This window comes from Cervus elaphus, chromosome 21 (assembly GCF_910594005.1).
Source record: "Cervus elaphus chromosome 21, mCerEla1.1, whole genome shotgun sequence".
Classification (NCBI taxonomy): domain Eukaryota; kingdom Metazoa; phylum Chordata; class Mammalia; order Artiodactyla; family Cervidae; genus Cervus; species Cervus elaphus.
In genome coordinates, this window is record NC_057835.1 from 37,566,790 (window position 1) to 37,587,957 (window position 21,168).

The 21,168-nt window shown below is 39.6% G+C and overlaps 2 protein-coding genes across 2 annotated transcripts in view; one reads left to right on the forward strand and one right to left on the reverse strand.

The window, feature by feature from the left end:
* Nucleotides 1-21,168, reverse strand: part of LACTB2 (lactamase beta 2) — a 31,765-nt gene that overhangs the window by 3,582 nt on the left and 7,015 nt on the right. The window contains exons 3-5 of the mRNA XM_043880105.1: nt 16,470-16,596; nt 5,307-5,485; nt 2,548-2,696 (exon numbers count right to left, since the gene is read on the reverse strand). Coding sequence (XP_043736040.1) covers nt 2,548-2,696; nt 5,307-5,485; nt 16,470-16,596 — 455 coding nt within the window. The remainder of the gene's footprint in view (nt 1-2,547; nt 2,697-5,306; nt 5,486-16,469; nt 16,597-21,168) is intronic.
* On the forward strand, nt 13,449-13,950 carry LOC122679435 (60S ribosomal protein L27a-like). The gene has a single exon (XM_043880107.1). It carries the CDS (start codon nt 13,449-13,451, stop codon nt 13,761-13,763), a length of 315 nt encoding a protein of 104 aa, XP_043736042.1. The 3' UTR covers nt 13,764-13,950.

Consider the following 21,168-nt stretch of genomic DNA (forward strand, 5'->3'; position numbering starts at 1 on the left):
AACCAAGGACTTCCTCTGATCCACCATGCCTGTCTTTCCTGCCTCATACATATCCTGGGACCCCCCTCCCTACCCACCTGCAACATGCATTCTGTGCTCCAATAACACACATTCTTTTTGGGTGTTTTCGAACACATAAAAGGCTTTTATGACCCCCAGTGTTTGAACACATCTTTCCTTCTATCTAGAATGACTTCCCTTCTCCTGTGTCTGGCCTGGGAAATGCTTACTCCTTCTTCAAGATCCGATTCAATGATTAAGTTTCTGAAGCTGTTCCAAACAAGTTTTATCTTCACCAGGTAGGACTGACTTCTCTTTCCTTTGTGCCTCCAATGTGCTGTGTATGGGCCTTGGAGGGAAGCTTGGTGTTACAGAAAAACACAAGGTTTGAGCATCTGACTTCTGACATTTGAGTATGTGACATCTGCGAGTTTTGTGCCTTTGGAAAAGTTACTTAGCTCACACTTATAAAGTCAGTTTTTAAATCTATTAAGTTGGAATAATAGTATCTTTATGTAGTGAAAACTTGGGGTACTGGAAATTAAGTACCCCAAAATACAAGTGTAATGTGAAGCATGTAGTACTGTGTCTAACACATAACAGGCTCAAAAAAATGGAAGCTATTATGAACATGTCTGTCTGCTAAACCCCAAGTTCTTTGAGGGCAGAGATCTGGAGTTATCTTAGTATCTCTGCAGTCATCTCAGTATCTCTACACCTAGTCCAGGGGCACATACAAACTTCAGTAAATGTTCGTAGAAAGAATAAATGTCTCCACAATATCTAACGCTGTTCTCTATGTGACAGGTGCTGTACACATATGCACAGTGAACACATCCCTGAACACACCTCTGAATGCAGAACCGGCACTTCTGAGGCAGGCACAGTCACTGGCCGCCTCACCTGTGAGGGTTATCAGAGAGTTCTGCAGTCTGTACTTGGGTTAGAAAATACTACCCATGTTTCAATGCATAATCTAGAAAGGCTAAACTCTAGGAAGTGAACTCTTTCACAGAATTTAAATATTTACATTTCCCCTTTGCTCCTGGCACTTTTTATCTTCAGTCCTTTGAATTATTCATCCCTCCCTTTAAACACAAAGCACATTGAGTGTGATTTAACTGGTTTTTGATAACTTGGACCTATGGGACATTGGGACATTGTTGTCATTCAATCGCTAAGTCGGATCCGACTCTTTCTGACCCCATAGACCGCAGCACGCCAGGTTTCTGTCCTTCACTATCTCCTGGAGCTTGCTCAAACTCATGTCAAACTCAGTGATGCCACCCAACCATCTCATCCTCTGCCACCACCTTCTCCTTCTGCCCTCAATCCTTCCCAGCATCAGAGTCTCTTCCAATGAGTCAGCTCTTCACATCAGGTGGCTGAAGTATTGGAGCTTCAGCCTCACTGTCAGTCCTTCCAATGAACATTCAGGGATTGACTGGTTTGATGGGACGTTAAAGACCTTTACTAAATGAAACTCACTCAGGTTCCTTTTCAAGCTCATCTTTAGTTACACTCTCATGTATCTTATGGCTGTATAGGTTATGGTAGTGGGAGTCTTAAAACCCAGATAATCTTATTACATTCTTAACTCCTAAGCTATACTGCCTACATCAGTTATCTAACACACATTTGCTGAGAAACTGAATCCTATCAATGGATTGCCACACGCTGCTGTCAAACAAGGATGTGCTCAGATGCCACTGTGTGAGGGGCTCTTTCTCTACTAAATGACTCTTCTCACACTCTTCTCTGAGGCCTTTCTCCTTTTAATCCATTGGGCTTCCCTTGTGGCTCAGCTGATAAAGAATCTGCCTGGAATGTGGGAGACCTGGGTTCGATCCCTGGGTTGGGAAGATCCCCTGGAGAAGGGAAAGGCTACTCACTCCAGTATTCTGGCCTGTATTCCATGGACTATATATAGTCCATGGGGTTGCAAAGAGTCAGACATGACTGAGCGACTTTCACCTTCATAGGCACTGCTACTAATTCTCACTGCTATTAGCCAGTGTCTCCAGTGTCTCAGTGCTATTAGCCAGACTGGGTGTCTCCAGTAGATCACCCCTTCTCACTTGCTGCCAAGTAGGACACTAGATAATCAAGATGGTCAGAGTAATACATTATTGTTGTTAGCTGCTCAGTAGTGTCCGACTCCCTGCGATTCCATGGATTGTAGCCTGATCATGGAATTTTCCAGGCAAGAATACTGGAGTTGGTTGCCATTCCCTTCTCCAAGTAAAACATAAATCATAACAAAGCCTCATCACCAGGCTATTGGTAATGATATCCTATAGAATGAAGTATAAAAGGCTTAATAATGGCTCCAAAGGGTTATTCTGTGGGCCAGTGTTTATAAAACTTCTGTGTTCTAGAAACTAGAGATCTGATGATCTCAAATCTGTACAAGTGACTAATATTACTTAAAAAATTAACAGACTCATTCTGCTCTAAGATGCGATGAGTTTACCACATAAATAGTCTAATGAATAGATTCTTCTATTAAAATTGTGTCTATGTACAAATAAGATAAATAAAAATTACCTTGTAAATACTTTTTACAAGTTCCATTGCTGTGAATGACTTTTCAAAGTTCTCATGAAATACTGTAAGAATCTGCTGTTCTCGGATGTTTCTGTGAGAAATGTATTGTAGAATTTTAGCTTCAGCGTTATGAATGACTGGGCCATGTCCTGAATCAGAATAATTATAAAAATTATTTCAACCAAATAAAAAATTTTAAGTACAACTGAAGTTAATTCACTCTACTTAAAAAATATTTCATACAGTGTACTGGAAAGGCATACTAAATATGCAAGTGAGAATTATTTGGAAAATTATTTGGAAAATTATACAGGAAAAATTACCTGTATAGGTAATAAAGAGATTTAAAAATTATATACCAAGCTAAAAACTATTAGAGAATTATGTCAAAATCTATATAAAACATTACAGTGTTCATTAGAAAAAAGAAAAGTAACAATTAAAAGATAACAATAAAATTAACAATAAAAATAGTAACCACAACAGTAACAATAGGTAATATTAACAGTGTTCATCATTTGCCAGTTGTTGTTCAGTCGCTGTGTCCGACTCTTTGCAATCTCGTGGACTGTAGCGTGTCAGGATCCTCTGACCTCCACTATCTCCCAGAGTTTGCTCACATTCTGCTTGAATCAGTGATGCCACCCAACCATCTCATCCTGTGCTGCTCCCTTCTACTTTTACCTTCAATCTTTCCCAGCATCAGGGTCTTTTCTAATGAGTCAGCTCTTTCCAACAGGTGGCTAAAGTGTTGGAGCTTCAGCTTGAGCAACAGTCCTTCAATGAATATTCAGGGTTGATTTCCTTTAGGATTGACTGGTTTGATCTCCTTGCTGTCCAAGGGACTCTTAAAGAGTCTTATCCAGCACCACAATTCAAAAGCATTAGTTCTTCATAGCACTCAGCCTTCTTTATGGTCCAACTCTCACATCTTTACATGACTACTGGAAAAACCATAGCTTTAACTATACAGACCTTAGTTGGTGAAATGAAGTCTCTGCTTTTTAATACGCTGTCTAGATTTGTCATAGCTTTCTTTCAAGGAGCAAGTGTTTTTCAATTTCATGGCTGTAGTCACTGTCCATAGTGATTTTGGAGCCCAAGAAAATAAAAAGTCTGTCACTGCTTCCATTGTTTCCCCAATATTTGCCATGAAGTGATGCGACCGAATACTGTGATCTTAGTCTTTTTTTTTTAATGTTGAGTTTATTTGCCAGATACTGCTCTAAATGCTTGATACACTTTATTCTTACATAAATCCCATGAAGTACATATGCTTATTCTCCCCTTTGAACAGCAGAAACTGAGGCATGGGAAGGGTAAATAACCTGCCTGCAGTTACATAGCTAAGTGGAGCTGGGATTCTGACTCAGGTGCTTTTAACCACTCTGTGTTCTTAACCGCTATGCTTATCAAAGATTGAAAAGATACTGACTACCATTTACTAGCTGTATGGCTGTGAAAGTCCCTGAATCTCGGAGCTTATTTCTTCAGTTGCCTGCTTCACTGGGTTTTTGTGAAGACAACTCTGTGCAGGTCCCTACACTGTACCTGGCAGGTAGGGCGGCAGGCTTTAACACGTGGTAGCTACGGCTATGGAATACCATTGACACAAGGGCTCCTGCTGCACCGATAAGCCAGTTCACTGAATTCACTGAAGCCAACACTCCAAGAACCTGTACCAGGCACCCTCTCATTAGCTTCGCTCCAGTGTGACTGATTCAAATGTCTACTCTCTTCTCTTTCGAAACAGTTGTCAGCCTCTGCTTCTTTGATGTCATAACATTAATCCAAATGCCTAGTCCCACCAAACGTATGTTTCCCACCCCTCGGCAGTGGGAACTCATGAGAGAATATGAAGGCATTAAAGACATTGAATTTACAGATCTTTTCATGGCTTTCTGGCTAGGAACAAGTTAAAGGACTTAAGAGAGTCAGTAATTGAGTCTCTTTTCCCTCCTGGGGCCTTCTGTTGGGTTCTGTATCTTTCTTAGGTTTTAGGAGGGAGGGGAGATTCATACTGTAGAGCAGGGCAGTGATAGCTGATATACTAATAACAGTTGTTTTTTTTTTTTTCTGAGGAACTGAAATAAATGTACAGTTTCACAGTTAACATGGAAAATTTTGATTTCCATGCATGCATGCTTGTTACTTCAGTCGTGTCCTTCTCTTTGCAACCCTACGGACTATAGCCTGCCAGGTTCCTCTGTCCATGGGATTTTCCAGACAAGAACACTGGAGAGGGTTGCCATTTCCTTTTCCAGGGGATCTTCCTGACCCAGGGACCAAACCCACATCTCTTAGTCTCCTGTATTGGCAGGCGGGTTCTTTACCACAAGTGCCATCTGGGAAGCCCCATTGATTTCCATAGTGTGAGTTAAAAAACTAAAGCTCAGAGGTCAAATGTTACTTGGTTACATGGCTAAAATGCAGTCCACAATAGAAATCAAGTTAACAAAACTAAAGATAGGTCATGAAATGAAAACATTTTCTAGTCCCAATAAGTTTATTTCCTTTGTTTAAGAGCTCTATTAACAGCTCGGTAGATGTTAAAAAATAACCCTATCTTTAAAAAAATTATTAATAGAACTCTCAGTCTTCTTTTTAATTGCATTGCTAGACAAGACTTAGGGGTGTAATTTAGAAAGAAGCAGTTTATATGTATCTCTTCAAGGCTGAAGACACACACAGACAAACCAAAAGAAAATCTTTCTCATCATTTGAAACAAATGGTTTGCTAGGTTAAAAGAATGACTCACCTGGATATATAACTTCAGCTTTGATTTTTAATAACTCTTTCAGGGAGTTCATATAATCATAGAGGTCTTCAAATACGGTTGTTCCTTCCCCTAAGATGCAATCTCCAGAAAACAGAGCATTTTCTTCTTCTAAGACTAGAGCCATATGATCATCAGTGTGGCCAGGTGTGTATATAACTCTAGTTCAAAGAAGAAATAGTAACAGTTGGAACTCGTATGCTTAGAAGAAATTTTGAGACATAAATTATTCTCTCCTTCTTTATGGACAAGACACAAATAAATGATGTCAACACATTTTCTAGAAAGAGTGGAGTCTTAACCACTGGACTGCCAGGAAATCCTCTACATGAAGGTTTATGACCATACCAATAGTAAACCAGTTAAAGATCTAAGTCTAAATAATTTGTTCTGCAGAGTACTTGATTGCTCAGCCACACACAGGCAACCCTCTCTAGCAGTCATTTGTTTCTGTTATCACTCCTGTACTCTGAATTACTGCAGATTTCACACTGTTTTCTTGTTTACCGTTCTACCTCACAAGGTTATGAACTCTCAAAGGAAGGACTCCTGTCTTATTCTCATCTTTATATTCCCAGCGCTTAGCACTCAGTAGTAGCTAATATCAATATATTGCTTTCCAATGTGCCAGGCACTGACTTCAGGAATTTACAAGCATTATACTTAATCCTTCCTACTAGTAACGGGGTGGGTACTATTAACCACTCTGTTTTCTGTTTTAGATAACGAAATCACAGGAGATAGCAAAAAATGTCTGGTGGAATAAGATTTAAATTATCTTTTACTTACCTTGAGAGGTTAATTAGCCTTACCTCTTTTTAAAATATAACTTTATTTTTTGGCTGCGAAAACAGAGCTCTGTTTTGGTTTTATTTTTAAAAAATGAATTAATTTTATTTTTTCAGCCACTCAATGCAGCATGAGGGAACTTAGTTCCCTGACCAGGGATCAAACCCATGCCCTCTGCAGTGGAAGCATGGAGTCTTAACTACTGGACTGCCAAGGAAGTCCTTCTCTTTGCCTATTCTAAATAGTATTGCAATTTATGTGCCTGGAATACTTTAAATAATTTTTCTCGATAATGGATTTTTTGGGGGGGAAGATAGGGCAGATATAATTGCATATTTGTATTTACTGTATAGGAATTGAGAGTGTGTTTCTGGTTAAGACTGGATTGAACACCTGTATCTCTTATTTTCCTCCTAAAACATCAATAAAGTTACCTTAAAGGGATATGTGAAAAATGGCATAAACCCACAGGAGTGAGGAGAATGGACCATATCATTAGAATTCTAGAAGCTAAAAGAAGACACATGAGTGAGAAATGACTTATTAGATGAAAGAAAAAATGACATTTAAGCTGGCAGAGGTGAAAGCTGAGACCCAACCAGATTCACACTGCTGAAGTCACCAGTCTCTGGACGTGGGACGCCAGGAATCTAGAAGTAGAGGCTGAAGCGGGGAGCAGAGGCTAAAGGAAGAAGACACTGGTAAACACCAGATCACCAGACATCTGAAGAAAGCCCTTCAAACTGAGGAGAGTGAATAAAAACAAGCAAACTAATTTGCAGGCCACAAATTATGAGGAAGAAAACTTCCAACAAAAACAAAAACACACACAAACCTCCCTTCCACAGCCATAAAGAAAAACAGCCCCGTTAATGTCCTAGGAGAGATAACAAGTTGCAACGATGAAGCAAGAAAGAATAGTACGAACAGAGCATTTAGGGGGCAAAAAGATATCCTGAAAGCTAAAAATGTGAGAAGAGAAAGGGAAAAATAGGAGTAGGAGATAAAGCTGATAAAAAACCTCCCAGAAAGTACAGCAAAAAGGCAAAAAAGATAGAAAACAGGAGAAAAAAAATAAAGTTAGTGGATGAGTCTAAGCGTTCTAACAAAATAGGAGGGGTTTTAATAAATGAAACAGGACAAAACAGATTAGAGAAAACATCAGTGAACAACTTCAGGAAAATTGTGAGAACTGAAGGACACGTGTTTCCAGACTGAAAAGGCCTCTCAAGGATCCAGCATTATAAACTTCCTCCAAGGTAAAGCATTGGGAATTTCCAGGACATAGTGAAGAAGGAAAAAAAAAAAAAAAAGAAAAAAAAAACAAACAAACAGGTGGTCAAAAAAGTTCAGCAAACTGAAAGGTTTCAGATTTCTCAATCTCAATACTGTATTAACTAGAAGGCAATGGAATCTTGCATATGAAACCAAGAAGGAAAAAAGATTTTCAACCTGGAATTTACAAACAGTGCACTTGATTTAAATCAAGTTGGATTAAACAAAGACATTTTTAGATATGAAAGGTCTTAAAAATGCACTTTCTTAGAAAGCTATTGGAGATGGGCTCCACCAAAACAGGAGTATCAAGAAAGAAAATTATGGGGTAGAGGGGACAGGTGATCCAAGACTGGAGGGAGGCAAGGGGAAGCCCCGGGTGAGCACGGAGGGATTTCTGGGAGGATCACAGAGTCAGCCTGGAAGAGACCCGTCCAGGACAGCAAGTTAGGAGGCTCGGAGGTAGGTTCATCCAGAACACGAAAGCGTGAGAATCCCAGATACATTTAAACACTCTGAGAGAGCATTTATGTAACTGGAGTTGAATTAATGATATGTATATAGAAAATTATTCAAGTAACAAAACAATTATTAACTGCAGGAAAGGAAAATTAAGCACAGTTTACTACATGGTTCAGCTGTAAATAGTATCTATAATCCTAGTAAGGTTAACACTGAATACTGAGCTAACCAAAATTATGACCCCAGTAGACTGGGAGACAGGAATGGAGCCCATAAATAAGAGAAGTGGGAAAACCAACTCTGATTTTTTTCAGAGTGGGAAATTAAGTAAAAAAAAAAAACAACTAAATGGGAAAGTTAAGATGCAGCAAAGGATCAAACAGTCCTTCAAGATTTGTTACTGTTACTGCTCCACCCTCTTTGATTTTTTCTCCCTAGAGGTATCCATTTTCACCCCTTTTGCTAATTATGTATGTCATGTGCCTGAATTTTTTTGTGTGTGTGTGTCTGTCTGACCCCAAAAAGCTGTACTACCAAAGGTAATTCTGCATTCCCCTCTGCTTCAAGACCTTCAAAAGCCTACCTAATGATCTAATAAACATATTTCCAAGTTTGGTTTTTAGATTCTAGCAAGTTATAATGAGTAAACCTTCTTCTGGGTTTCCTAGATGGTGCTAGTGGTAAAGAATCTGCCTGTCAATGCAGGAGACCTGAGACTTGGGTTCGATCCCTGAGTCAGGAAGATCCCCTAAAGGAGGGCAAGGCAACCCACTCCAGTATTCTTGCCTGGAGAATCCCATGGACAGAGGAGCCTGGTGGGCTATGGTCCATAGGTTTGCAAAGAGTTGGACATGACTGAAGTGACTGAGCATGCACATGCAGGTAAACCTTCTTTTAATAAAATAAGTTAGATTACATTACTTTTTAAGGTCTGAAGTGAAATGAAGTAAAGTCGCTCAGTTGTGTCCAATTCTTTGCAACCCCATGGACTCTAGCCTACCAGGATCCTTCATCCATAGGATTTTCCAGGCTAATCTTGAATTAAAAAGAGAATCTATAAAAAGTAGACAAATAAGCTTAAATTATATGTCTTATTTAAGCTTAACTCACAGGACCATATGACTAGTAAGCAACAATGAAGCTTCATTAACAAGATGTGTAACTGTTAGCAACTAAAGGCTCAGTATTTTTATGGACTAACTCTAATAAACATTTAAAAGTCAGATAGTTTCACTATAATCTACACCAGAGCATAGGTAAAGAAGGAAAACTTACAACTACCAAACCTGATTAGGCTGAACAAAAAGAAAACCAACTACCCAATCTCATTAATGAATATTATTATAAAAATCTTAACCAAAATATTAGGTTGACCAAAAAGTTCGTTTGGGTTTTCCCCATAAGCTGCTATGGAAAAACTTGAATGACCTTTTTGGTCAACCCAATATTAACAAATAGAATGCAAAACCAAATTTAAAAATAACACAGTGATCAAATAAAGTTTATAAAAAATGCAAGGGTGTTTCAATATTATACGATCCCTGAAAATAATAATAAATCTATGGAGAAAACTAGTAAGACCACTGCCCTAGACATTGCAAAGATGACAAAATTCAAACTGTAACTGTATTTAAGAAAACTGACACAACTCTAATGGCATTAATGATAATTAATAATAATTAGATGTCAACAAAGGAGTCCAAAATGCAGTACTTGGATGCAATCTCAAAAATGACAGAATAATCTCTGTTGTTTCCAAGGCAAACCATTCAATATCACAGTAATCCAAGTCTATACTCTGGCTAGTAATGCTGAAGAAGCTGAAGCTGAAAGGTTCCATGAAGACCTACAAGACCTTCTAAGACTAACACCCAAAAAAGATGTCCTCTTAAATATAGGAGACTGGAATGCAAAAGAGGAAGTCAAGAGATACCTGTAGTAACAGGCAAGTTTGGCCTTAGAGTACAAAATGAAGCAGGTCAAAGGCTAATAGAGTTCTGCCAAGAGAACAGTGAACTGGTCATAGCAAACACCCTCCTCCAACAACAGAAGAGACGGCTCTACACATGGAAATCACCAGATGGTCAATGCCGAAATCAGACTGATTATATTCTTTGCAGCCAAAAGATGGAAAAGCTCTATACAGTCAGCAAAAATAAGACCAGGAGCTGACTGTGGCTCAGATCATGAACTCCTTATTGCCAAATTCAGACTTAAATTGAAGAAAGTAGGGAAAACCATAGACCATTCATGTATGACCTAAATCAAATCCCTTTTGATTATACAGTGGAAGTGACAAATGGATTCAAGGGATTAGACCTGATAAGAGTGCCTGAAGAACTATGGACGGAGGTTCCTGACATTGTACAGGAGGCAGGTCATCAAGACCATCCCCAAAGAAAAAAAATGCAAAAAGCAAAAACGGTTGTCTGAGGAGGCCTTACAAATAGCTGAGAAAAGAAGAGAAGCTAAAAGCAAAGGAGAAAAGGAGAGATATACCCATTTAAATGCAGAGTTCCAAAGAATAGCAAGGAGATAAGAAAGCCTTCCTCAGTGATCAATGCAAAGAAATAAAGGAAAACAACAGAATAGGAAAGACTAGAGATCGCTTCAAGAAAATGAGAGATACCAAGGGGACATTTCATGCAAAGATGGGCACAATAAAGAACAGAAATGTTATGGACCCAACAGAAGCAGAAGATATTAAGAAGAGGTGGCAAGAATACACAGAAGAACTATACAAACAAATCGTCATGACCCAGATAATCATGATGGTGTGATCACTCACCTAGAGCCAGACATCCTGGAATGTGAAGTCAAGTGGGCCTTAGGAAGCATCACTGAGTACAAAGCTAGCGGAGGTGATGGAATTCCAGTTGAGCTATTTATTTCAAATCCTAAATGATGCTGTTAAAATGCTGCACTCAATATGCCAGCAAATCTGGAAAACTTAGCAGTGGCCACAAGACTGGAAAAGGTCAGTTTTCATTCCAAACCGAAAGAAAGGCAATGCCAAAGAATGTTCAAAATATTACACAATTGCACTCATCTCACATGCTAGCAAAGTAATGCTCAAAATTCTCTAAGCCAGGCTTCAGCAGTATGTGAACCCCGAACTTCCAGATGGTCAAGCTGGATTTAGAAAAAAGCAGAGGAACCAGAAATCAAATTGCCAACATCTGCTGGACCATTAAAAACGCAAGAGAGTTCCAGAAAAACATCTACTTTTGCTTTATTGACTATGCCAAAGCCTTTAACTGTGTGGATCACAACAAACTATGGAAAATTCTTAAAGAGATGAGAATACCAGACCACCTGACCGGCCCCCTGAGAAATCTGTATGCAGGTCAAGAAGCAACAGTTAGAACTGGACATGGAACAACAGACTGCCTTCAAATCGGCAAAGGAGTATGTCAAGGCTGTGTATTGTCACCCTGCTTATTTAACTTACATGCAGAGTACATCATGAGAAATGCCGGGCTGGATGAAGCACAAGCTGGAACCAAGATTGCCGGGAGAAATATCAATCACCTCAGATATGCAGATGACACCACCCTTATGGAAGAAAGTGAAGAGGAACTAAAGAGCCTCTTGATGAGAATGAAAAAGTTGGCTTAAAACTCAACATTCAGAAAACTAAGATCATGGCATCTGGTCCCATCACTTCATGGGAAATAGATGGGGAAACAGTGGAAACAGTGAGAGACTTTTTTGGGCTCTGAAATCACTCTGAAATGCAGATGGTGACTGCAGCCATTAAATTAAAAGACGCTTGTTCCTTGGAAGAAAAGCTATGACCAACCTAGACAGCATATTAAAAAGAAGAGACATTACTTTACCAAAAAGGTCCATCTAGTCAAAGCCATGGTTTTTCCAGTAGTCATGTATGGATGTGAAAGTTGGACTGTAAATAAAGCTGAGTGTGGAAGAATTGATGCTTTTGAACTGTGGTGTTGGAGAAGACTCTTGAGAGTCCTTTGGACTGCAAAGAGATCCAACCAGTCCATCCCAAATGAAATCAGTCCTGAATATTCATTGGACGGACTGATGCTGAAGCTGAAACTCCAATACTCTGGCCACCTGATGGGAAGAACCGACTCACTGGAAAAGACCCTGATGCTGGGAAAGATTGAGGGCCGGAGGAGAAGGGGATGACAGAGGATGAGATGATTGAATGGCATCACTGACTCGATGGACATGAGTTTGAGTAAGCTCCGGGAGTTGGTGATGGACACGGAAGTCTGACGTGTTGCAGTCCATGGGGTTGCAAAGAGTTGGACACAACTGAGCGACTGAACTGACTGAGATGATACCACTCTAATGGCTGAAAATGAGGAGGAACAAAGAGTCTCTTGATGAGAGTGAAAGAGGAGAGTGAAAAAGCTGGCTTAAAACTCAACGTTCAAAAAACTAAGATCATGGCATCCAGTCCCATCACTTCATGGCTAATGATGGGGAAAAGTGGAAACAGTGGCAGATTTTATTTCCTTGGGCTCCAAAATCACTGTGGACGGTGACCACAGCTATGAAATTGAAAGATACTTGCTCCCTGGAAGAAAAGCTATGACAAATCCAGACAGTGTACTAAAAAGAAGAGACAGCACTTTGCTGTCCGTACAGTCAAAGCTATAGTTTTTCCGGTAGTCCTGTACGGATACGAGAGTTGAACCATAAAGAAGGCTGAGTGCTGTAAAGAATTGATAGTTTTGAATTGTGGTGCTGGGGAAGACTCTTGAGAGACCCTTAGACAGTAAGGAGATCAAATCAGTCAATCCTAAAGGAAATCAATCCTGAATATTCATTAGAAGGACTGATGCTGAAGCTGAAAGCTCCAATATTTTGGCGACTTGACATGAAGAGTCAACTCATCAGAAAAGACCTTGAGACTGAGAAAGATTGAAGGTAGAAGGAGAAAGGGGAGACAGAGGGTGAGATGGTTGGGTGGCATCACTGACTCAATGCACATGAGTTGAGCAAACTGTAGGAGATAGTGAAAGACAAGGAAGCCTGGCGTGCTACAGTCCATGGGGCTGCAAAGAGTCAGACATGCCTTAGCCACTGAACAACAAGAAAACATAAATGAGTATAACTTAGAATGATTTCTCCCTTACGAAAAAAAAAAACAAAAAACAAATCCTTATAAAAAATTCTGCTAAAAGTGTAATAGATATAAGGTACAAGAACATAAGCTACTAGTGTAATGGGAGCAATTACTTTTGAGAGGCATTAAGAACTGACATTAAGAACTATTATGCTTTTATGGTTTCTAAGTGTATGCTTTATATATTGCAAACAATTACAATTTTATAGTTGCACCAATGTCAAGTTATTAAAGAGATGTTAGAAATCATATCTGGTCTGATTAAACCTGCTGCAACCTGTTAGTGAAAGTATTCATATTATATGAAAATGATTCTAGTAGGTATATTTCTAGCAACTATAAAAATATGTGAAGACAGTCTACAGAATGGGAAAGCATTTGCAAACCATATATCTGATAAGGAGTTAATATCCGAAATACATAAGGAACCCATACAACTCAACAGCAAAAAAATCCAATTAAAAAAATGACCCAGCTCTTTTGTCTAGGCTGCCAACATGCCATCCAGACTAAGGAAGACCTGGAAACTTAGGGGTCACGTGAGCCACGGCCATGGTCGCATCGGCAAACACCGGAAGCACCTGGGAGGCCGAGGTAATGCTGATGGCATGCATCATCACAGGATCAACTTCGACAAATATCACCCAGGATACTTTGGGAAAGTTGGTATGAGGCATTACCACTTAAAGAGGAACCAGAGTTTCTGCCCGACTGTCAACCTTGATAAATTGTGGACCTTGGTTAGTGAGCAGACACGAGTAAACGCTGCCAAGAACAAGACAGGGGCTGCTCCTATCACTGATGTGATGTGATCAGGTTACTACAAAGTTCTGGGGAAAGGAAAGCTCCCAAAGCAGCCTGTCATCGTGAAGGCCAAATTCTTCAGCAGAAGAGCTGAGGAGAAGATTAAGGGTGTAGGTGGGGCTTGTGTCCTGGTGGCTTGAAGCCACATGCTGGGAAATTCATTAAATGTTAAGTGCTTTACAAAAAAAAAAAAAATGACCCAAAACTTGAATAGACATTTTTCCAAAGAAGATAGATGAAAGATCAATAGGGACATGAAAAAGTGTTCACCATTATTAGTCATTGGGGAAATCCAGATTAAAACCAAAATAAGATATTACCTCATGCCTGTCAGAATGGCCATCATCAACATATAAGAGATACGAAGTGCTGCTGTGTGTGTGGAGAAAAGGAAATGCTTGTGCATTATTGGCAGGACTGTAAATTGATATAGCCACTACAGAAAACAATATGGAGAACTCTCAAAAAATTAAAAATAGAACTACATATCACCAGCAATTCCACTCCCAGGAACAGATCCTCAGGAAATGAAAACACTAACTTCAAAAAATATCTGTAGCCCAATGTTCACAGCAGTGTTATTTACAATAGCCAAAACATGGAAACAATCTAAGTGGCCACTGATGTACGAATGGATAAAAAAGTTGTGAGATACACACACGCATACACACACAATGCAGTATTTATTCAGCCATAACAAATTAGGAAATCCTACCATTTGGGACAACATAGATGGACCTTGAAGGCATTATGCTAAGTAAAATAAGTCAGACAGAGAAAGACAAATACTACATGATCTCACTTATAAGTGGAATCTTAAAAAACAAAACAAAAAACAAAAACCCACCAAACTCATAGGAAAAGAGATCAGGCATGCAGTTACCAGAGGTGGAGGGTAAGGGGAGGGAGAAATGGAGGAAAGGTAGTTAAAGGTACAAATTTCCAATTATAAGATAAGTACAAGTCATACAATGTACAACAAGATGACTAACCACTGCTGTATGATCTGTAAAAAAGCTGTTAGGAGAATAAATCCTGAGTTCTCATCACAAGGAGAAAACTGTTCTTTTTTTCTTTTTATTCTTTTTTCATTCCTTTTTATCTATGTGAGATGATGGATGTTAGCTGAACCATAATACATGTAAATCAAACCACTATGGAAAAAATACTGTCGGTGTGTATCATATCTTATGGACAATCCTATGAACAATCACAATAAAATGAATTTATGAACAGACCCAGTGTTGTTTTTTTTTTTTTTTAAATTGAGAAAGATTCATTTGGAAAACCATTCTTTTCAGAGTCTGCAAATTGCCTTTTCTGTCAAAGTGCTTGCAATTCCTCCTCCACCTGCTGGGTTGAGGGAGGTGAGCATGGTGACCTTGAAAGCAAGGACTGAGGGTAATGGAATCACAAGATGGAAGGAGCATGAAACCTCACTTGCAGGAGGGCCCCTCACTAATCACTACTCCCTTTTGAACTTTCTGTGACTGAGAAGTAAACTTCTTCTATGTTTTAGCCATTACTCATTTCTGGGTTTGTTGACCACAGCAACGAGAATTAACTAATATTAATTAGTGAAGTTAAGGAGTTGATTACCCGAGGTACTTCCATACAAAAAAACTTAAAATTTAATATGTGCTATGACAAAACAATAAAGGTTATAGGAAAGTTAGTGGAAGGAGCAATGAATTTTTCCCAGAAAGGGTTCTTAAACTAAGTAATGGGTGGATTAGGTTTGAAGAATGAACAGATACAAATCTGTCAGGGAGACAAATTGAAGGGAAGGGGCAATGCCTGGTACAGGGGGTGGAGGAGCCAAGGCACGGATGCACAGAATGTCCTTGTAACTGTGCCTGTGAGGGCAGTGATGAGAGCGAAGACCAGGAACCTGCGGGGCCAGACTGTGACACACAGGGGAACAAACATTATCTTGTGGGCAGGGAGCGCTATTCTATGTTCCAGGTGACACGGGGTACGAAGGGTAGATTAGAAAGCAGGGAGTCTGCAGACAGGAAGACTGAGTAAGAGGTAGTGGTTGTGCACATGGAGAAAAAGAGGCTGCACTGCCAAATATTTCTGAGGTTAAAAACTAACCTGATTATATGTAGCAGGCGAGGGTGGGGAGGGGAGAAGGGGGAACATAAGAGTGAAGAGGAGTCAGCTTCTATCTTAGGAGAAAAAAAAAATCTATAAAGTACTATGAAAAGTAACTCTTCTGAAGTTGGAAAGCAAGTACAGTTTGTGGGGGACAGAAAACCAGCATTAGTTTGGCTTTAAAGCTGAGTCTGAAATACCCTTTTGAATCCCTCAGACATGTCTCAGGAGAGATGAGTCTGGCTTGAAATGTGTTTACTTTAGGGATGGGTCAGCCTTTGGAAGTGAGAGCATGACAGAGCCCTGAATTTACCTAATGGGAAGATCCCTAAATCACTCTAGCAGGAAGCTACTCCATTTTTAAAAATTTAAATTTGATTTATTAAAAAAGGTGCTCAATTAATTCAAGTAAACAATTTTAGAAAGGTATATAGAGTGAAAAGTCTTTTCCTCTGCTTATCAAGCAACCTGTTTTCTCTTCCTAGAGCACATCTGTATCCTTCCTGAGAGATCTTCACTCAGACAAGCAATGTGATGAAATCTTCCTTCTACTGCTATTGTAACACATAGATGTAGATCCCCATCCTGCCTTCCCCAGCTCCAGGACATTGACTTACCTTAGCGTGGCACCTTCAGTCTTAATTATATCTCCATCTTTCACATAAACATACTGTTGTTCTCCATTGCCTATAATTTCTTTTCTCTCAGGATTCCGTGGGAGTTTTTTAATGCAATAGGTAGTGTCTAGTCACAAAACATGTAAAATATATGAAGTCACATTTTAAGTGTTAATTCAGCCTTTTACAAGAGCAGAGCCACAATCACTTGAGAGTGGCTGCAAAGTATATTAACAGTAACAGGCAACAGAAATTGGGATGAATTAGAGCAGCATACCTCTGAGATGGTAACTATTTTTTCCCACCTTAACAAAGAGATTGTTATTCTGTCATGCCCTTCCAGGTCTACATAAAAGCCTCTGTGTTTTTCTAGTCTCTAGAAAACTAGAGACTAGTTTCTAGTTTCTCTAGTCTCTAGCCTCTTATTTTTATGCAAAATTTGGAAATAGCACTTCACAGTCTCAGCTTTGAGATCAAGATGGGTATTGAATACTGTATAGCACAAGGAACTCTACTCAAAGCTCTGTAATAACCTATATGGGAAAAGAATCTGAAAAAGAATACATATATGTATATATATATTTATGTCTGTCTGTCAGTCTATAAGATCCCCTATCTATCTATCTATCTATAAGATCCCCTGGAGAAGGAAATGGCAACCCACTCCAGTATTCTTGCCTGAAGAATCCCATGGACAGAGGAGCCTGGAGTGGGATGCTACAGTCCATTGGGTTACAAAGTGTGGGACACTGCATAACTGAATTACTCTGTTGTACACCTGAAACTAGCACAACACTAAATCAACTATACTCTGATATAAAAAAAAAAAAGTGGGTGTTTAAGGAGCAGCAGTACAGAACCCAGGAACTTTCTTCTATCTAAGTGCCTGCTGCTGCTGCTGCTAAGTCGCTTCACTTGTGTCTGACTCTGTGCGACCTCATAGACGGCAGCCCACCAGGCTCCTCTGTCCACAGGATTCTCTAGGCAAGAATACTGGAGTGGGTTGCCGTTTCCTTCTCCAATCTAAGGGCCTAACATAAGTAAAAGAAATATGGCATCATGGCAGAACTTAATAATAAAAGGATGAGAGCATAAGGTTCCTTCTGTGAATGCTGAAAGGAAGCCCCAAACCCAGGGCTGAGATATGAAAACATTAAAATCAATGTAAACCATAGCCCCCTCCCTGACACAAAGACAATCAATTTCTTAACCAATCAACAGCTGAGTGGGCAATCATATAACCAGTATATCATGTATAGTGAATACAAGCACCATGATCCCAAAGTGCTTAAAAACTGTCATAGTTGGGGAAATAAAAACACAAACAGGCAATAATTAGAGGACTATACTCAGGCCTATTTCATGGATATACTAAATGGACAATGCAGCTAACAAAAGCAACAAGTGTTTAGAGAAAGAAGCGACAGTTAGGAAGGGGTTAACAGACACGATAGAACTTGATGTGAGACTTACAGGTGAGTAGGATGGGAAAAGGTTCAGAGAAAGACTTGTGGGGAACGGTGTTAGTAAAGGCATAGAAACAAGGATGAGCTCTGTGCATGTGCCAAACGTGACGCTGCCTACTTGTCTAAAGCAAAACACTGGCTGGGAAATGTGGAGGGAAAGTGGGGTAAGCAAGATGAGCTCAGATCATGGCGGGCCCTAAAGTGCCCTTCACAGAACAGAAGGATTCAAGCTTCACTGTATGTGGCTACTGTACACTCGTCAGTAATAAGACGAAATAGTGTTAAAGGTAGATGAGTATGATGGCTGGAGCTGGGGAGACTGCAGGGGGAGAGATCAGAAAGACTGGGGGCGGGGTGACTGCAATAAACCAGCTGAAAGACAGTGAGCATCAGGGTGAGGGTGGTGGGAATATGGAAGGAGAAAAAAACATTCCGAGGAAAACTGACAAAGGATAGAAATCTGGCTGGTAGGGAGGAGACAGAAATATTGTGAATATAATAAAAAGAAAATAAAACAACAGCAACTAGACCTTCCCTCTTCTCAGCTCCAAACTCCATTACTTTGTATCTTAAGAGGCAGAAGCAAAAAATACTATGTTATGCTGGGAACTGACATTATACAATAAGGCTGTCCTCATTCTCGAGAGAGATAATGAGGGTTTTTTGTTTTTATTTTGTAATCTACACAATTTTGCTTTTCAGTGAAGCAGTGGAGATATTATATCTCTAGTTATGAGATCTTTGGCAGACGACCCTTCCAAAAACCTCACAACTGTCTCAAAATTACAAAACAAACGTCATATGACAAAATAAGTCTGTATCATAAAATTATGTGCAAATTTGAAAACACATATCCTATTCACAACAGCAATCTATACAGTCAAGATGAAGAAGGGCATGCTTAAAGCAATCATATTATTATTGAGATGGAATTCACATACTATAAACTCGACCCTTCTGAAATGTGCAACTCACTATTGTTGTTAGGTTTGTTTGTATTTTTTAAAAGTATATTCAAAGAACTATACACCATAAGCACTATAAAATTTTAGAACATTTTCAAATCCTCATACTCAATGGTATTCACTCCTTATTCTTTCCTTTTTCCTGCTCTTGGCAACAACTTATCTACTTTCTGTCTCCATCATATAATTATTTAAACAGGAGGAAACCCTCAGTCATTTGTTAAGGTTTATGGATTATAACAACATTGTTGATGCTAATTATTTAAGCTGATACAAACGTGATATTGCTCATGTATAATACTTTCTAATAAAAACATTCTAATTGAAAAGCAGGAAGCAACTGTTTGACTCCTAGGACTTGGATGTTAAACACATGGCAAAGGCCCAACTTCAGCTGCAAAATAATAATTATCAGATAACAAAATACATTTTATAAGATATACCCCAAACCAAACCAAACCAAAACACTCAAGACGGCCCGAGGCCATCTAGTTCTCATGTCTGGTAAAATTCTGGTTCTCTGTAAGCCACTGCTGCTGCTGCTAAGTTGCTTCAGTCGTGTCCGACTCTGTGCGACCCCACAGACGGCAGCCCACCAGGCTCCCCCATCCCTGGGATTCTCTAGGCAAGAATACTGGAGTGGGTTGCCATTTCCTTCTCCAAGGCATGAAAGTGAAAACTGAAAGTGAAGTTGCTCAGTCGTGTCCAAGTCTTAGCGACCCCATGGACTGCAGCCTACCAGGCTCCTCCGTCCATGGGATTTTCCAGACAAGAGTACTGGAGTGGGGTGCCATTGCCTTCTCCCTGTAAGCCACTAGGAGTTCCCAAATCACATACTGATTGTATTTTAAATTTTGTAAGCAGGTTGCTTAAGAGGCAGTCTTCCCTGGTGGCTCAGATGGTAAAGAATCTGCCAAGAATGTGAGAGACCCAGGTTCAATCCCTGGGGTGGGAAGATCTCCTGGGGTAGGGCATGGCAACCCACTCCAATATTCTTGCCTGGAGAATCCCCATGGACAGAGGAGCCTGAGCCTGGTGGGCTGCAGTCCATGGGGTCGTAGAGTCGGACATGACTGAGCGATTAACTTACCTTACCACAAAAATCTTGTAAACGGCATTCATAATTTTGGTGTGTCCTGTTAGAAACAGGTTGCTAGCACTGTAAAGTAGTTGAAAATATTCTGCCATGCTAACAGCTAAACAAAATTATAAAAAAATTTAAACTAATAATTAAAATATGGAACAAAAAAAGTGAAATGGAACAAAAATGATAGTGATTAATGATTGAGAGAATGAAGAAATATATGGAACTTTGGGGAGGGGACCCTGAAAGTTACTTCTGAACAATTTTAGTGCTGAGCAACTCAAGGTCTGCATGTAGCTGGTCTAGTTTCCACAGAGTTCAGAAAGAAACACAAGCCACGTCTCAAATAAGCACTAAAGGTTTGTGGCTATAAAGCTGTGTCAAATTTCTCCTTTTAAATCAACATAACAGTTAATTTATTAAATAAATATTATTCTGTAGGGAACTCAAACCTGTTTTCATGTTTAATTTGAAGAAAGTGGGTCAGATGGCCATTAATAGGTGAATGGAAACACACAGATGGTGGTATATTCCTACCATGAGTTACTATTTGGCAATAAGAAAGGGACAAACTACTGATGCATGAAACACAGGTGAATCTCAGAAACAAGATGTGGTGTGAGAGAAGCCAAAGAGTGGTTCTGTATTCTTCCATTATAGGAAACTTCAGAACACAGACAAAACTAACCTATGGTGAAATGAAGATGTGTGGCTGTTGAGGGTGGAGGGGACGTCACCACAAAGGGCCATTGGCAGATTTCTTTTTGGGGTGGTGGGAGAATTATCTTGATTGGAGTGGTCACATCAGTGTTTGCCACTTCAAATGGGTACATTTTATGTACGTGAATTCAAGCTCAATAAAGCTGATTCATGAAGGAGGAAAAGGGGGCCATAAGTATTTTAATTCACCACCCTGACTGTCACATTAAAAGAACTGACCAGAGCTAATTAAGGGTCCTCAGTATAGTTTTTTAATTTGCAAAATTTAATGATGGACAAGAGAAAGAAAGGCAAAGACAGGTCAGACTGAGAAAGAATAATTTCCTGCGGTGGACAGTCCCCTTGGATTGGAAGAAAGGAAGTGAGAAGGTAAAACGGTCAGGTTAGACAGGTTTTCACAACCAGCAGCCTGGTGATATTGGTGCTGGGCCTGAGAATATCTTGGTGTCCCAATTAGTCTCAAG